Raw genomic sequence first — 15452 nt, forward strand, 5'->3', positions numbered from 1 at the left:
GCCTTCTCTGACGCTAGCTCAGGTTTTGGCATCGGCATCACGATTGGAAAGAGGTGGCGCGCCTGGCGTTTACTCCCTGGCTGGAAAGCTGACGGACGAGACATCGGTTGGGCAGAGGCAGTCGGATTCGAGCTCCTCAGCCTCGCCATACTGTCATCCGGCGACAGAAGTTCTCACTTCAAGGTTTATGGAGATAACAAAGGAGTCGTCGAAGGATGGTGGAAGGGACGTAGCCGAAACAAGCAGACCAACATCGTCTTTAGACGTGTTCACGCCATTCTGGAGACCCGGCAGTGCACCATCCACACAAGATATGTCCCGAGCAAAGATAATCCCGCTGATGAACCATCCAGAGGAATATACCCACGTCTTACACATCTCCTGCCCCATATTCCCATCCCCCCAGAACTGCACCACCTCATCGTCGACTTCGACTCTGAACTCGCCATGGCACGCTCTGGTGAGCACCTCCTACCAAATGCCCAACGCAAGCCCCAACACGAGCTTTCAGAAAACGAACGAGCCTCAATCAACGCCGAGCTTGATCGCCGGGGGGAGGAATTCCTCTCCTGTTCCTCATACGATTAACCAGGAACGTCGAGCCTGGAATGCTCAGCTCCCAGCCCCAGCCTCGGATAAGCGTCCACGACCTGCACCATACCGCAAGAATCTTACTCCTCTCCCTTCACCCCTTCGACCGCATTGCCCAGCCAACCAAAGACTACGCCTATGGCGCCCACTAGTGCCTCGTGCCCAGAGGTCCGCTCAAATGTCGGATGAAGACATCAAGCGCATTGAAGACGTCCTAGCCTATGCATGGGAGTTGGATACACACGCAACATATGCCTCTGGCCTCCTCAACTTCATGGTTTTTTGCGACCAGAAGAACATCCCTGAAAAAGACAGGGCCCCAGCCAGCCAAGTACTAATCATGTCCTTTGTGTCTACTCTAGCTGCTGCATACTCTGGCTCAGCAATCAGCAACTATGTCTACGGTGTACGTGCATGGCATTTACTACATGGTGTTCCATGGAAGATTGACAAACCCGAACTGGAGGCCCTTTTGAAAGCAGCTGAAAAGTTAACCCCCTCTTCCTCCAGGAGAAAGAAGCGGCGACCCTATACAATTGATTTCATGCTGGCCATCCGGAACAACCTAGCCTTGGACACCCCCCTCGGAGCTGCCGTCTTCGCCTGCCTAACGACCTGTTTCTTTGCAACCGGTCGCGTTGGAGAATTCACAGTCCAAAAGCTCGACATCTTTGACCCCAGCATACATGTCTCCAAGGCCCGTGTCAGCTACGACCAGAACAGAGAAGGGCAACAAGTCACGGTTTTACACCTGCCACACACCAAGTCAGCGCCACAAGGGGAAGACGTATGCTGGGCAAAACAGGCAGGGCCCATAGACCCGAATGCGGCGTTAGCCCATCATCTCGAGGTCAACAACCCTCCCCAGGAAGGCCACCTTTTCGCATACCGCCACAAGAACAGCCACCGGCCGCTCACGAAGTCCAAGTTCCTAGCGGAACTGGCGAAGGCCGCACGTGCAGCTGGCCTGGAGCCCCTGCAAGGGCATGGCATCAGAATTGGCTCTACACTCGAATATTTGCTCAGAGGCGTGCCTTTCGATGTCATGAAGGTGAAGGGTCGTTGGTCCAGTGACGCCTTCACCCTGTATCTACGAAAACATGCACAAATTCTCGCCCCATACATACAAGCAGCGCCAGCCGTACACGACACGTTCGTCCGTTTGACCATGCCAGCAGTGCGCTAACAAGGTAAGCATCCGAGCTTCTCCTAATGGGTTGGGTCCGAGACTCACTCGCCGCGTCGAAGACTCCAGATGCCATGGGTGTCGCAGATCGCCTCGGACCCTCCGGGAGACTCTTTGCCAGATCGGAAAGCGCTTCGCGCTTTCGCCCACTTGCTTGCCTTTATCTACATATTTATTCATTCGCTATTATCGCTCATTACAAATACTACCTCTAATCAATCGATTTTAAGTGTCATTCCTGCATCTCCATTTAGGCTCAATCTCTGTGCAAACACACAGTGATACTCAAAGATTGAGATTCGCTAGCGAAGCGAGGAACGAGTGTAGCGTTAGAATAGGGTCTTTGAGCGAACGAGTGGTGCGGCACGTGCCGTTTTCTCTTCTTACCACCACCTCGTTCGCCACACAGAAGGAGTTCATTAGCTCCTTCCTCATTTTTCACCCACCCTCCACTCCCAAAACTTTAGCATTTTGACTGGCAACATAGTCTTTCGGATGGCCCGAGTGCATCCGCAAGACGGGCCCACCCGCCCGTCGCAGATCGCCTCGGACCCTCCGGGAGACTCTTTGCCAGATCGGAAAGCGCTTCGCGCTTTCGCCCACTTGCTTGCCTTTATCTACATATTTATTCATTCGCTATTATCGCTCATTACAAATACTACCTCTAATCAATCGATTTTAAGTGTCATTCCTGCATCTCCATTTAGGCTCAATCTCTGTGCAAACACACAGTGATACTCAAAGACCGTGATCCCCTTCTTGCATTGACAAGCGACTTGAAGCTCCCGACTTCCGAGTCGTGGGGAGAGACGAGAATATCTGAAGATAATGAGTGTTTCAATCGGGAGAAATAATGAATGTATGGTCGTACCTACGACATAGAGCATAAAATACCCGGTATTCGTCTCGGACACCGCGCTGAGTGTAGTTTCGGCGTGTGTGGACTGAGACCAGCGTGCAGTGGAGAAGCTTCCGGACGCAACGAGGACTCGAAGGAGATATCACCGACCCGTCGAGTCGGCGTCGACGAGGGTACTAATCGACTTCAAAGTAACATTGGCTTGGAATCTGCATGGCTGACCCCGCGTTACATAACTTATACCTTCAATTAATAATGTAAATACTCACCTAGGGAGAGCGGAGGCCCAGGACGACCCACTTCCCTGGTAGCCGCAGTGCAGGAAGCTGGCAAGTATTGCGAAGATGATGACGGTCGAGGGCAAGGTTGGCATTGATCAAAAAAAATCAGTGTTGCTCAACGTTTGTCTTGAACCATCGCCACCACCGTTCATGAGCCGAGAATCGTAGCAACGACTAGCCGGATCGAGTTTTGTGAGGAGGTATGTATCTGGTTTCTCTGATTTCAGTAATCAACTTGACCTTTATGTTGAAATAGATGAGCAACGACTTAGCACCTGGAGTCCCCGCAAAAGATCAAAAATCAGCGTGTATGATCACTCTGAAGACGCCACGCTTTCAAAATGTCATTCAGGAAGAAGAATGAAGGATATGGGGGATGTTGTGAAGGTGTGTAGTCTGTAGTCCTCAGCCCGTCCCCGACTCCCCGCCAACTTGAACTAATATTCTTATTGAAGGCGCTAATTCGACATAGCATCGTAGTTATTGACGCCTTTTAGGACTTTGTGGCATTTGTCCCTCGTCATTGGCGAACTTTGCGCCCGTAACATCGAACAACCAGCGACGCTTTCCGCCCTTCGTGCAGCCTTTCTCGGAGCCGGTATGGTACGTTGACTGCGTTTACCACTCACAAGTCGTTTGACCCCGTTTCTCTTCAAGGTCTGATTCGGATTGACGCCGTCTGTTTTCGTATTCGCTCACAGGGTTAATTCCATCAGACCCCCGTGTTCTGCAAGATTCAACATGACGATGACGCTTCTTGCGAGGGGCACGATGAATCAGCTTCTCCATACCGAAGCTTGCCACTGGCACTACCACGACCGCTAGATCCCCATCGAATGACCGAATGTCCAAACACATCCTCAACATCGACCACTGTCATTGAAAGCTGCCAGATAGACTCGCTCCGATCCTTGCTGTCTGTCGAGGACTTTCAGTTTTCTGGAGACTGTCTAATTGAAGCTAGTGCAAGGCCCCAAGAGATTACAGATCTACCCAACTTCAAACCGGGGCGGAGGGTCGATACCTTATGAGAGGGAGTTCTCGAGGTCAGCTACCCAGCTGCTGAAGCGTTGACCACGCAACACTTTGCCTCCGAGAATTATAGTATGTCTTCCTGCAACTGTCTTATCTGCATCAATGTATTGACAGGGGACCTTGTGGTTAGCTTCCGGTCTGATCGATTCTTGCCCAAAACACAACGACTCGTCATGGTACCCGCTGGAAGTTGAAATATGACCATGGATGTTTTACCGACAAACGGCACATCAATTGCGTCATTTTTGCACACTATGAACGTTGGGAGCCGGCTTCCTCGTACAGAAGCGCGCCTTCCACATATCTAGCCTATTGCAGGATTTTCGGGGGTCCTCGTTCTCCCGCTTTTCTACCGAACCTGGTGATAGGTTACGGTGGAGATACTGCGAGGTGGTGTGGTAGCGAGCTGCGGCTGCTGGGCTCCTGAATCTTTCCCAGTGGTATTAGCTCTAGGTTGCGTTGGAGGCTCCACTAGGCTGTCTGGGTCACGAATTGGGGAAGGGACCCGAGGAGGAAGGCGTTGTGGTTCCATGACGGTTGGGACTAGAAGTCGGGAGCTTCAAGTCGCTTGTCAATGCAAGAAGGGGATCACGGACTCCGGAGACGAAGAGTAGCACTGAGGGGAAAAGCAGTTATGTCATGAGTGGGAGCTTGCCGTTCGAAAGCATCTACTTCATGATCGATCTACGCAGTAGGGAATCCTTCATTGGCACAGATCGCCAGTTCTCGCGAAAGAGCAGGCCAAGGGAGAGAGATGGCTACAAATCTACCGCCAAGGCAAAGAGAGCCAACATAGTAAGTCTAATGAAAGAAGTTGGCATGAGCTGTTAAAGATTTTATTTACTAGTGTATGAAGACGAGAAGAATACTAGAGTGATTATGGACATCATATTGAAGCACGGGATCAAAGCGAAGAGAAGAGAGCACGTTCAACGTGGACCAAGCAAGACGTACGTTCGACTCAGACTAATCCACAAAAGTCACATATACACACATATTTAAGGAGCTCTGGACAAATGGCGAACTTCACGAACTAGAATCCATCCAGTTCACGCGTTCATCATGAAGACTTTGTTCCTATCTTTCATCGCTCTCAGCGTAGCCGTCATTGTTCATGCTACTCCAACTATTCCGAATGTGAGTACGCACACCCACTTTATCATGGTGGGCGACTGACCCTGTATCGACTCTGGCAGGGCCGTGTGGAGTCACTCCAAGCTGGTGGTAATTCATTGGATAAGCGTGCTGACCAGAAGGTTTGTCTTCTGTTGACAGCCTAATGTATCCTTCCTGATGTCGAATTTTGCAGTGCGTTCAGTGTGATCCAGACGCAGATCGGAAACCACGCTGCCTTAAATGTCCCGACACCCTTTTTGGAGGGTGTTTGAACACTCATGGAGGAGGTTGTGGTCTTTATAATTCTCTGCCCGTTGAGGACATTGGCTGCAAAAGAGGTTCCTGGGCTTGTGTTGTTAACTGCTGCAACGAGTAATTTTTGAATCCTTCCAATGTATTCTGCCAATAGTAGCATGTGTGTTGGAATTTGCGATACGAACTAGTTATCACTAAATATCACACTCAACATGCGGGGAAGAGTTAACGAGGAAAACCAGATGATGGATGATTGAAAGATGAGGAGGACGGGGGGAAGAAGCATCAAGACACTCCGCCTGAGAAGCCAGCTACATTTTCCACTCAAAGCCTTTTCCTTTCTACTAAATCCCAACACCCGGCTCTGGTACGTTGAGAGCGTTTACCCCACACGTCAACAAACCGCGTTTTTCTTCAAGGTCTGATTCAGAATGTTTCCGTATTCGTGCATTACTTACTTGCCCGGGTCAATTCAATCAGACCCCCATGTTTTGCAACATAACGATGACGCCGTTTGCGAGGGGCACGACCAATCAGCTTCTCCATACCAAAGGACACTTGAATAGGGCCATAAAACAACGACTTTTCGACACTCGGGTGGGGCCTCCAAAACCCAATAACCACATCATTCGCTTCCTCTTAATCCTGGTTTTTCGGAAGGCTTTGACGGTTCATGAAACGAGACCGAACACCGTTGCCAGCACAAATCTGTGTCTTGAATGTAGTCCGATGCCAGAAACAAAACGATCCGAGAAGGTAGCGAATCGTCGCTTGCATCGTTTCATAGATCGACAGCGTCCCGAGATCAACCTGATCTCGCTTTGTTATGCAGGTAGGGTGCGGGGAAAGACGAGAACATCTGGAGAAAATATTAGCATCTAATCGCGAGAAATAAGGATTATATGGTCGTACCCACGATATGGAGCATAAAAGACCCATTCTCCTACATCAGAATTCATCCAGGACATGCCGTCAGTGGCCAGCGAGGCTTTTGCGACAGCAGAGGGTAGCCTCGACGTATGTGGATTGAGACTTGAGTCCAAGGGGTCCATGCAAGCTTTGAACAGTACCAAGCTCAGGCTAAGGGGCTTGCGAGCACAACGAGGACTGGAAAGAGATATCGCCTATTGAAAATCGCTATTGGTTTGAAAACTGCATGATCTCCTGGACTGACTTCAATTTGGGAGGCGAATACTTACTCACATCGATCTAGGGGGAGCTGAGCAGGACGACCTGCATTCTCCGGTAGCTGCGGCACACGAAGCTGTGTTGCGGAGCAACGTTGGCGTTGACCAAATCAGTGTTGCTCAACGTTTGTCTTGAACCATCACCACCACCACTGCTCATGAGCCCAAAATCGCAGCAACGACGAGCCGGATCGAGTTCTGCAAGAGAGGTAAGTATCCGGGTTCTCTGAGGTCAGTAATCAATTTGACCTTTTTGTTGAAACAGACGAGCAAGGACTGAGCGCTGAGCACCTGGAGTTCAGGCAAATTTTCAAAAATGGGCGTGTGTGATCACTCTGAAGACGCCACACGTTCGAAATGTCATTCAGGAAGATAGACGAGACTTTGTGAAGGTCTGTTGTCGCCAGCCCGTCCCCGCCAACTTGAACTAATCATCTCATTGAAGCCGTGAATATCCATTCTTACAGGACTCTCTGGGGTTGGCCCCCTCGTCACTGGCGAAGCCCGCAACTTTCCAGCCGTCAAGGCATGGATTGCTCTTCGTTCCTCCGACGCCTCGCATACCATTCTTTTCACCCATTCCACGTTCTTCGCCAATCTGAATGGTTACCGAGGTGCGCGTTCCTAAGTATGTCCATAGTAATCCAGAGGGTTAATCTAACACCATGTTTAGCATAGTTCAATGCAACGATGACGCGTCTTCCGAGGGGCAAAACCATTACCGAAGTCACCACTGTCAATCGCCTCTCTATCATCTTTTGACGCCCCTCTTTCATCTCTTCGCTGCGGAACCCTTCGAGTGGCTCTCAACCCAACCGCGCACAGTCACTCCCGCTTGCCATAGTCTCATATGAAGACCTCATACTCCTCCCTCACGAAACGACAGGGACAGAAGGACTGGGAGAAACTGGTATAGGATCCGAGAAGCGGGGAAGAGTTGACGAGGAAAACCAGATGATCGATAAAAGGAGGAGGACGAGATGGACGAACATCAACACTCTTGATGATCGAACAATCAGCGACGTTTTTCGCCTGGCCCCTCCTCCCCTTCGTGCAGCCTTCCTCGAAGCTGGTATCCCACTCTGGTACGTTGAAAGTGTTAACCATGCACACGTCGTCTAACCCCGCTTTCTTCAAGGGGTGACGACATCTGTTTCCCTATCCGCTCATAACTTGCCCAGGTCGATTCAATGAGACCTTCAGGTTCTGTTGGGCTCAACATGTTTGCGAGGAGCACGACCAATCAGCTTGGCCAGACCACCTAGCACGCCCACTAGATCCCCCATCGCCCTGTCTCTCGTCTTTTTGCAGAGAGCCTCGAACACCGGCCCTCCAGTCCCACCCGAATGCGATGAACAACTCCGTCCATGGTCTCGTTGGGAGACCTCATAAACATCTCTCGCAGAAGAAGAAGGGCTCGAGTTACTAAGAGAACCCGGTGTGGTTTGAGAAGAAGCACGGGAATTTAGGAAGAGAACTAGAAGGATGGGGAGGACGAGCTGAAGAACAATGCGTTCCCGTCAATACCCGCCTATAATGGTCCAGCAAGCAGTGGTGTTTTCACCCGACCTATTCCATTCTGGTACGTTGGAAGTCCTTTGTCAATCGCACACGTCGGTTAACCCCGCTTCTTTCAAAGTTTGATAAATGCCCTCTGTTTCCGTGCTTTTGATTCTGTGGCTGGAGTCCGATTTCCCGACGTTGCCCAATCGACAACTGCTACCCATCTCCAGCCCTGTTGAAGCTCCAACGTCAGGCTTCCACTAATTCGCCCGCACGGAATCAACTTTACCTTCACCCAATCACTCACTCACTAATCGACCTAGCATTTGCGCGGTGCACAGCTGTCGAAAACTTGGTACAATCCACGTTGTCAATCTTTCGACTGAATGATAGGACGAAGAGCTGGTTGAGAAGAAGAGGGGAGAGGTTGCAGCGACAACAGTTTGGCGACGAAAGGATGACCGTGATATAAAAGAAGAAGAAGCACATGCACCAGTCTCCAGAACGAACAGATGTCATACTGGCGGCTTACTCGACCTCCTCCACGCCAATCTTTGGTTTGAGGTCTCAAAAATATCGAAGCTCTCTATCCACTCTCACCTAACCCAACATCCGGTACGTCAAGTCGTTCCTGGGTCATTCGCACGTCTTTCAACTTCGTTGCTTTCTCAACAGCGCCTCACTTTCACGCTTCCCCTTCCTCATCGGTAATCCCAGCGGCGGAATTAGCAGCGACTGTTCCGGAGACCTTGTCCTGGAAGAGTTGTTCGGCCATCGTTCATCTCTTTGTGAGATAAGACTCGGAGTCGCACATCAGCTTCCTATATGACTCAGTCCGCAATCTACGCTTCAAGGGGAAGCTATACAACAGTTGACAGCGAGTTCTAAAGGTCATCATGATCCTCCGAATTTCAAACCACATGAACCCCTTTCTGAGGGTTTACGGTACGTCTGTCTATGATTCTCTCTACCAGTTTCTGACTATCATACCATACTTAGCTTTCAGCTGCTAATCCTCATATGAAACGCGCCCTCTAGGAGGATGACTGTTTCGAGCAGATGCCTTGTGAACGTCAACTTGACCGGAGCTGGCTCCACATGGACATTAATCACCTTGTCGCACAAACCATGGAAATATTTTGGTTGCACCAGCGGTCAAGTTGCCAGAATCAGAGAGTGAGTTTCTCATCCAATACGCTCTTGTCATAGTCAGTGAATATTTATAGTTTGACAGATGTGCACTTCGTTGCAGTTGCCCGTACTCCGGGCGGTCCCCGCGTTAGAAGCGCTCTACAGTGTCACCTTGCTCTGTGCACCAGTTCTGGATCATGCTCAGTACCGGACGTTTCCCTTGGCTCACGCGACGGGATTGGAAAAAGAATATTCCTGATTGTGCGGACCACCAGGAGGTTTAGAAGAGTTCTGAAAACTCGCCGGAGGGTGTAGCTGAGAGACACGTTGCGCGGTGACGAAATCTAGTGGGGTGAGTCGTCCATGTGTGCCTGAGTATGAGCTCTAACGAACGATTTCATGTCCGTACAGTAGACATCGTCCGGAAACGATCGAGCATTTGTTCCTACGACTACCGAGTACATCACTGCCAGCGGGAAACAAGTTCTAACGCTGCTACACACTGCATCCAATGTTATACTGGAACCATTGCTATAAGAGCTATTGGGCTCGCGCTGAAAATCAACCAACATCCAATCTGTCCTTTTCAGCCCCGCCCATCACAGAGATCGCCAGCCATTTACTAGAAGCAGCGGGGTAGAGACATACATCGCATCAGCGGTGTGGTGCCTAGGCAAGACGTACTACGACCTCAGACAAGCTTTTCGCCTATGGTCACTTACACGCAAGCCTACCAGCTTTTCAACGCCCTGATAACCTCATCACCGTCTTTCTTCCTCTTGATCCTCGCTATACCATCCCTACGCCTCTACTCATGCGTCCAATACACTTTCCCATAACCTCAATCACGAAGGAACCCAACCACACTCTCCAAAGCCTTGGCAACCTCACCTCGATTCCCAACTTGCCCCAGCGTCATCAGCGACTCGTCTAGACGATCCAACGCTTCCCGGTCTATCAGCACTCAAGATGATCCGGGCGTATTCCTGCTTGGATGTACGGGCCATCGCCCAGCTCAGCATACTTCCACCCATATCAAACAGCCGCCAACGCGTCTTGGGGCTGACGTTGGTGATAATGCACCCGGACGGTGATTTGCCAGTGCGCATATGCGAGGTTCGCATCGTTCTACAAAACTTCCAAGAGGGTCTCGGCTTGGAGTGCATCTGGCCACTGCTCAGCCCTATCCAGGTCGATCCCAAGGAACACGAGACTCCGGGGGCGTACGAGGTCATCGGGGAGGGCGCAACACCTCTCTTCTATCTACGTCCCTCGCCAGAGTCGCCAAAGAGACAATCTTGCTCTGCTCGTCGACGATACCGTATTGGGTCCGGAGGCCGCATTTGAGTGTCGGAACATCGTCGTCTCATAGCCCTGTTCATAGAATCATGCCAGTGGAAGCTTTTGGATTCCTAATACTACGTACAATATTGACCCTCGATTGCTACGTAGATAGAGGAAGCCCATTCTGTGACAAGGTAATTGAGGTTTATGTTGAACTAGCCATAGTTCCGGTGAAATTCAGCCTAGTCGAATTCACGTTCCATGGCTAGAGCCGCGCGTTTTTAGACGAGGTTCAGCAATGGGGAGCATGTGCCTCTGAATCTTCTTCCTTTGAACCACTACCTTCGACCAGCCTCTTCCGCCTAGTCCTCAACGCCACAGGTCCAGGCCTCATGCATCATGGATTGCTCTCCTCCAACAACTCGCATACATACCATTCCCTCTACCCATTCCACGTTGTTCGCCAATCCGACATAATTCCAACATAACTTGTCCAGAGGATTAATCACACTTTCCCACCCTACTTAGTACTCTGAAAGCGATGTAACTCAACTCCATGTCCCGCAAAGTTCAATGTAACGATGACGCGTCTTCCGAGGGGCAAAACCGTCACCAAAGTCGCCACAGTCAACCGCCTAAAGTCATCTGTCATCTTTGACGCCCTCTTTCATCTCTTCCCTGCAGAATCCCTCGGGCGGCTCAACTTGGGCTCAACCCGAAAAGCCGAAGCCGGCGATGGATATCGATGAATCATGATCAAGATATCTCAGTGCCACAGCCACTCAATGGACTCAGTGGAATGGACACTGGTCCGCGTACACTGCTTGCTGTAATCTACAATTGCTGTTTTCAATCAGTTTGGTCGGCCTTGTGTATGACGGCCTTCCTCTTTACTAGCCTTGCTGCTCTCTACAGCACTACTACACAGGTTGTCATAGCACTTTCAGCGCTTTTACTTGCAACCACATATATAAACATGGACAGGTGAGAGTTATATTGCCCGCTCGTGGGCTTATTGTTTACTTTGTGACTCATACAAGTTTCGAAGTCAGGAGCGCCCAGCCCTTCTTATCTCTAACTGATCTCTCACCCTACCATGCCTTTCTTCCGAGGAGCAACAGACATCGTTATCAGCGGTGGAGACTTCAACGACATCTCTGGGAACCTCGTGGTCAACGACACCAGCGAGCGCATCTCGAACTTCAGGTCCCATAACACGGACGATGTTGTTGAGGTTGACTCGAGCAACACAAGCTGGGCGCGACACGGAGGTCAAGCTCGTGAGTGACATCTACCCTCTAAAGTTTCTATTTACCAATTGAATTGTTCTCCTTGTTATATTATAGGTTCTACGCGGCGCCCAGCCTCGCGGGAGGATACTCTTCCAGTTTATGACAACCCAAACAACTTCCCCACTGGCACGCACACTCAGGCTCCGGTTGCCACTGCTGCTAGTGCTCCTACCTCCACCCCCACGCAACAGCCTGCGGAAGTGGATTCACGGAGGGCTCCAAGCCGAGCGAACACCATGGCTTCAGATGAGACCGATAATGACAATGACAGAATGGAGGAGTGACTTGCAAGTGTAGAATGATGACGAGCGAGGGGCATTTTATGAGCTTATTTTCTTTCTACTGACATTGTTCGAGAGGCCGTTTACATAAATCACCTTGTCGCACAATCGGCTTCCTCTGTCTCCTTAGCGTCATTGTCGTACGTAGGACTCGGATTAGGAATCCAAAAGTCGCCATGATTCCGTGAAAGGTCAAACTAAGAACCATCAACTGGCACATTACCTACAGACACTTGAACAGGGCCATAAAACAACGACTTTTCGACACTCAGGTGCGGCCTCCGAAACCCAACAACCACATCATTCTCCTCCCGCTTCCTCTAAATCCTTGCCATATTATCCCTACACCTCTCCTCAACCCACGCCTCGCCCGAGTTACAATACTCAACGGCCGCAGCCTCATACGCCTCATACGCATTCCCATAATCCCCTCTACGAAGGGTACCCATGCCCCATATACTCCAACGCCTTTGCAACCTAACCCCAATTCCCAACTTGCGCCGCCATCATCAGCGACACCTCAAGGCGAGCCCACGCTTCCCGGTCTCTATCAGCACTGAAGAGAATCCGGGCGTATTCCTGGGAGATGAATGCTTGGATATACGAGCTATCGCTCAACTCTGCGTACTTCCACGCTTCATCAACAGCCGCCAACGCGTCTTGGAGCTGATGCCGGTGATAATACACCCGGGCGGTAATTTGGTACGCATATGCGAGGTTCGCATCGTTCTCCAAAACTGTCAAGAGGATCTCGGCTTGGCTTAGGGAGTGGAGTGCCTCTGACCACCGCTCGGCCATGTCCAGAACGACCCCAAGAAACACGAGGCTCCGGGCATGGACGAGGTTGTCGGAGAGGGTGGAACTCCTCGCTTCTACGTCTCTAGCCAAAGCAACAATCTTGCTCTGCTCGTCGACATGCCGGGCACAGTTGACAAAGTCGATGCCGCACTGGCCACCAAGTCGTCGAGTGAGATTATCAGGGGGAAGGGCGTTGAAAAGCTGATAGGCTTGTTGTAAGTTGGCATAGGCGAGATCGTGTTTGTTGTCGAGGTTGTAGTACGTCCTGCCTAGGCACCATACCGCTGATGCGATGTATTTCTCTACCCCGAAGACTTTAGCTGCTTCTACAGTACGGCTGGCAATCTCTGGGTTCGGCGGCGTGTCGCAGTAATGCCAGCTGAGGGCAAAGAACGCTTCGGTTGTCTTTTCAGAAAGATTGGAGGAGGGTGAGCGGCTGAAAAGGACGGATTGGATGTTGGTGTCTTCAGCTGCGAGATCCTTTGCATTGACACGGAATCGAGGGTCGTAACGGCATGCGTTGTCTAGGACGTATTGGCAGAAAGAGGAGAAAATCTGTGCTCGGAGATCCTCTTCGATTCGATTGTGCTGCTGCATGAACGATTGAACAACAGGAAGTACGAAGAGGACGGGGGAGGTGGTGGATTGATGGGGTTTCTTGACCAGTAGTGCTGCGGCTGATAGACTGACAATGGCAGAGGGAATCATAGATACCTCAAGAGTAGGCGCCCACCAGGAGAGGTTGTCTTTTGTCGTCCCTGCTGGCAGTAATGAGAGAACTTTGAGAAGGAGGTTGGCGTTTGGATTTTGCTTGACGAGGGACCCATAGACGGAAAGGCTGATACTCCGGTTCATGCTCTGTTCATCCTGGCCAGGGAGGATGTCGGGCCCGAACTTCGACCACGCGTTCAAAAGTTCCCTCGCCGTCGATTGCCCTTGTTTGCTGAGATTGGCCATGAGGGTGACGGCGAAAGGCATGTGTCCCAGAGTGCCCAGCAACACCTTGACATCTGGGTCGTTCTCCGAATCTGGGTTGATGTCATGGAAGATACGGATGCATGCCTCTTCGTCGGGAGGTTGGATGTCTCTCAACTGCCAAATGATGGCCTGGTCGCAGGGAGCTTGGCTTCCGCGCATGGTAACGAGGATGGAGACATGCTTCAGCATTGCTAGCTGTCGAAGGATGTCACCGACTAGCTTCTGCGCCCCGCCTGGCGCGTTCCATGGCGTCTCGAAGTTATCAAGTAGGATGAGGCGGGGTTGTGTGGAGGCATCGAGTTGGGAGATGATCTTTGACAGCGTCATTTGCTTTGTTCGTGGTATTTGGAGTTGGGTGTATAAGAGCTCAAGGAGGAGGGTCGCGGATGTTGCTTCGATGCAGGGAACCCAGAAAAGGTGTTCGGGAAAGAAGTGGGCTTTGATGCACGGTGATTCGACAACTGCGAGGGAAACTGAGGTTTTTCCCATTCCCCCTGGGCCTAGAATGCAAACACGAGAGGATTCCTCTTTGATGAGGAGCTGGACAATGTCTTGAACAAGGGCTTCGCGCCCGTGGAATATCTCCGGCTTAAGAGGCATTTGTTGTTGAATGACTGTGTCTGATTGATCGAGCCTCCATGCAACTTCGACTAGTCTGGTGGTTAAGTGTTGCATAAGATCGTGCATCCCTTCTAGGCGACATTGAAGCTTTTGTAGGTGGTAGGAATCTCGGAGATCATTCGCAAGCTAGATCATGAGAAAGTTCGGTGGTTGAGCAAAGGCGTTGTGAGAGGAAACATGTTGAAGAGACGTCAAATACCTTGAATCTCTCCATGGCAGTCGACAGCCTATTCAGACAATCTTCAAGCTTTTTCATGTTCACGTCTTTGTATATTGTTGTTAGCAATGCTTTCTGCCCACCGATCGTCTTTAGGTCCTCGTAAATTGTCTTGACAGTGCTACAAGATCATGAGACCATCTCAAACCAAATCCAAAGAAAGCAAACCTCAGTAATTCTTCGATGTCCCCTTCCATACCCTTCACGGCATTCACAATTGCCTTCGTGCTCCCTTCGCCGTCGTTTTGGGACGTTATGTGGTCCACGATGATAATGGTGAGATGGCTGACTCTACATTTCAGCTCCTTGACTGTCTCTTCAACAGCCGATGCGTCCTAAAAGTGTTGTTCAAAGCCCTTCGTCGATTCCCTGCAGATGTGGGACCAGAAAAGACGAACCTCGCAGAGTTCAATAATTTTCAGCGCAACTCCGATCGTTTCTTGTAGCAACGGGACGGATATAACATTGGATGCAGCGTGTAGTAGCGTTAGAACTTGTTTCCCGCTGGCAGTGATGTACTCTGTAGTTGTAGGAACAATTGTTCGATCGTTTCCGGACGATGTCTACGGACATGAAATCGCTCGTTAGAGCTCACAAGACACGAATGGACCACTCACCCCACTGAATTTCGTCACCGCGCCTCTTCGACCCTTCGTCAACTTTTCGGTACTGTTCTGAACAATCGGGTGGTCTGCACAATCCGGAATCTTCTTTCTCCCATCCCGTCGCGTAAGCCAAGGGAAAGCCTCGTCCGGCACTGAGCATGATCCAGAACTGGTGCACAGAGCCAAGGTGACACTGTAGAGCGCTTCTAACGCGGGGACCGCCCGGAGTGCG

The 15452-nt window shown here is 50.7% G+C and overlaps 7 protein-coding genes across 7 annotated transcripts; 5 read left to right on the plus strand and 2 right to left on the minus strand.

The window, feature by feature from the left end:
• Positions 1–3258: 3258 nt before the first annotated feature.
• Positions 3259–3590, plus strand: LACBIDRAFT_296719 (uncharacterized protein; the record flags this gene model as incomplete). Its single annotated transcript, XM_001880295.1, has 3 exons — positions 3259–3304; positions 3415–3520; positions 3575–3590. 3 exons carry the CDS (start codon positions 3259–3261, stop codon positions 3588–3590), a joined length of 168 nt encoding a protein of 55 aa, XP_001880330.1.
• Positions 3591–5014: 1424 nt separating this feature from the next.
• Positions 5015–5444, plus strand: LACBIDRAFT_296720 (cysteine-rich small secreted protein; the record flags this gene model as incomplete). The annotated part of the gene is made up of 3 exons (XM_001880296.1): positions 5015–5089; positions 5149–5208; positions 5262–5444. The coding sequence occupies 3 exons, from the start codon at positions 5015–5017 to the stop codon at positions 5442–5444; spliced, it is 318 nt and encodes a 105-aa protein (XP_001880331.1).
• A 32-nt stretch (positions 5445–5476) lies between these two features.
• Positions 5477–5869, minus strand: LACBIDRAFT_296721 (uncharacterized protein; the record flags this gene model as incomplete). The annotated part of the gene is made up of 2 exons (XM_001880528.1): positions 5477–5735; positions 5782–5869. The coding sequence occupies 2 exons, from the start codon at positions 5867–5869 to the stop codon at positions 5668–5670; spliced, it is 156 nt and encodes a 51-aa protein (XP_001880563.1). The 3' UTR covers positions 5477–5667.
• Positions 5870–6289: 420 nt separating this feature from the next.
• Positions 6290–9681, plus strand: LACBIDRAFT_326690 (uncharacterized protein; the record flags this gene model as incomplete). Its single annotated transcript, XM_001880297.1, has 14 exons — positions 6290–6340; positions 6391–6466; positions 6537–6635; positions 6687–6719; positions 6776–6832; positions 6978–7124; positions 7355–7595; positions 8063–8092; positions 8197–8368; positions 8639–8801; positions 8892–8958; positions 9073–9189; positions 9240–9405; positions 9559–9681. The coding sequence occupies 14 exons, from the start codon at positions 6290–6292 to the stop codon at positions 9679–9681; spliced, it is 1542 nt and encodes a 513-aa protein (XP_001880332.1).
• Positions 9682–10532: 851 nt separating this feature from the next.
• LACBIDRAFT_296725 (uncharacterized protein) lies at positions 10533–10916 on the plus strand (the record flags this gene model as incomplete). Its single annotated transcript, XM_001880298.1, has 2 exons — positions 10533–10622; positions 10698–10916. The coding sequence occupies 2 exons, from the start codon at positions 10533–10535 to the stop codon at positions 10914–10916; spliced, it is 309 nt and encodes a 102-aa protein (XP_001880333.1).
• A 608-nt stretch (positions 10917–11524) lies between these two features.
• Positions 11525–12004, plus strand: LACBIDRAFT_296726 (uncharacterized protein; the record flags this gene model as incomplete). Its single annotated transcript, XM_001880299.1, has 2 exons — positions 11525–11708; positions 11775–12004. 2 exons carry the CDS (start codon positions 11525–11527, stop codon positions 12002–12004), a joined length of 414 nt encoding a protein of 137 aa, XP_001880334.1.
• Positions 12005–12478: 474 nt separating this feature from the next.
• LACBIDRAFT_296727 (uncharacterized protein) lies at positions 12479–14377 on the minus strand (the record flags this gene model as incomplete). The annotated part of the gene is made up of 1 exon (XM_001880529.1): positions 12479–14377. One exon carries the CDS (start codon positions 14375–14377, stop codon positions 12479–12481), a length of 1899 nt encoding a protein of 632 aa, XP_001880564.1.
• Positions 14378–15452: the final 1075 nt, after the last annotated feature.

This window comes from Laccaria bicolor, genomic scaffold (assembly GCF_000143565.1).
Source record: "Laccaria bicolor S238N-H82 LACBIscaffold_10 genomic scaffold, whole genome shotgun sequence".
In the NCBI taxonomy this organism is placed as follows: Eukaryota; Fungi; Basidiomycota; class Agaricomycetes; order Agaricales; family Hydnangiaceae; genus Laccaria; species Laccaria bicolor.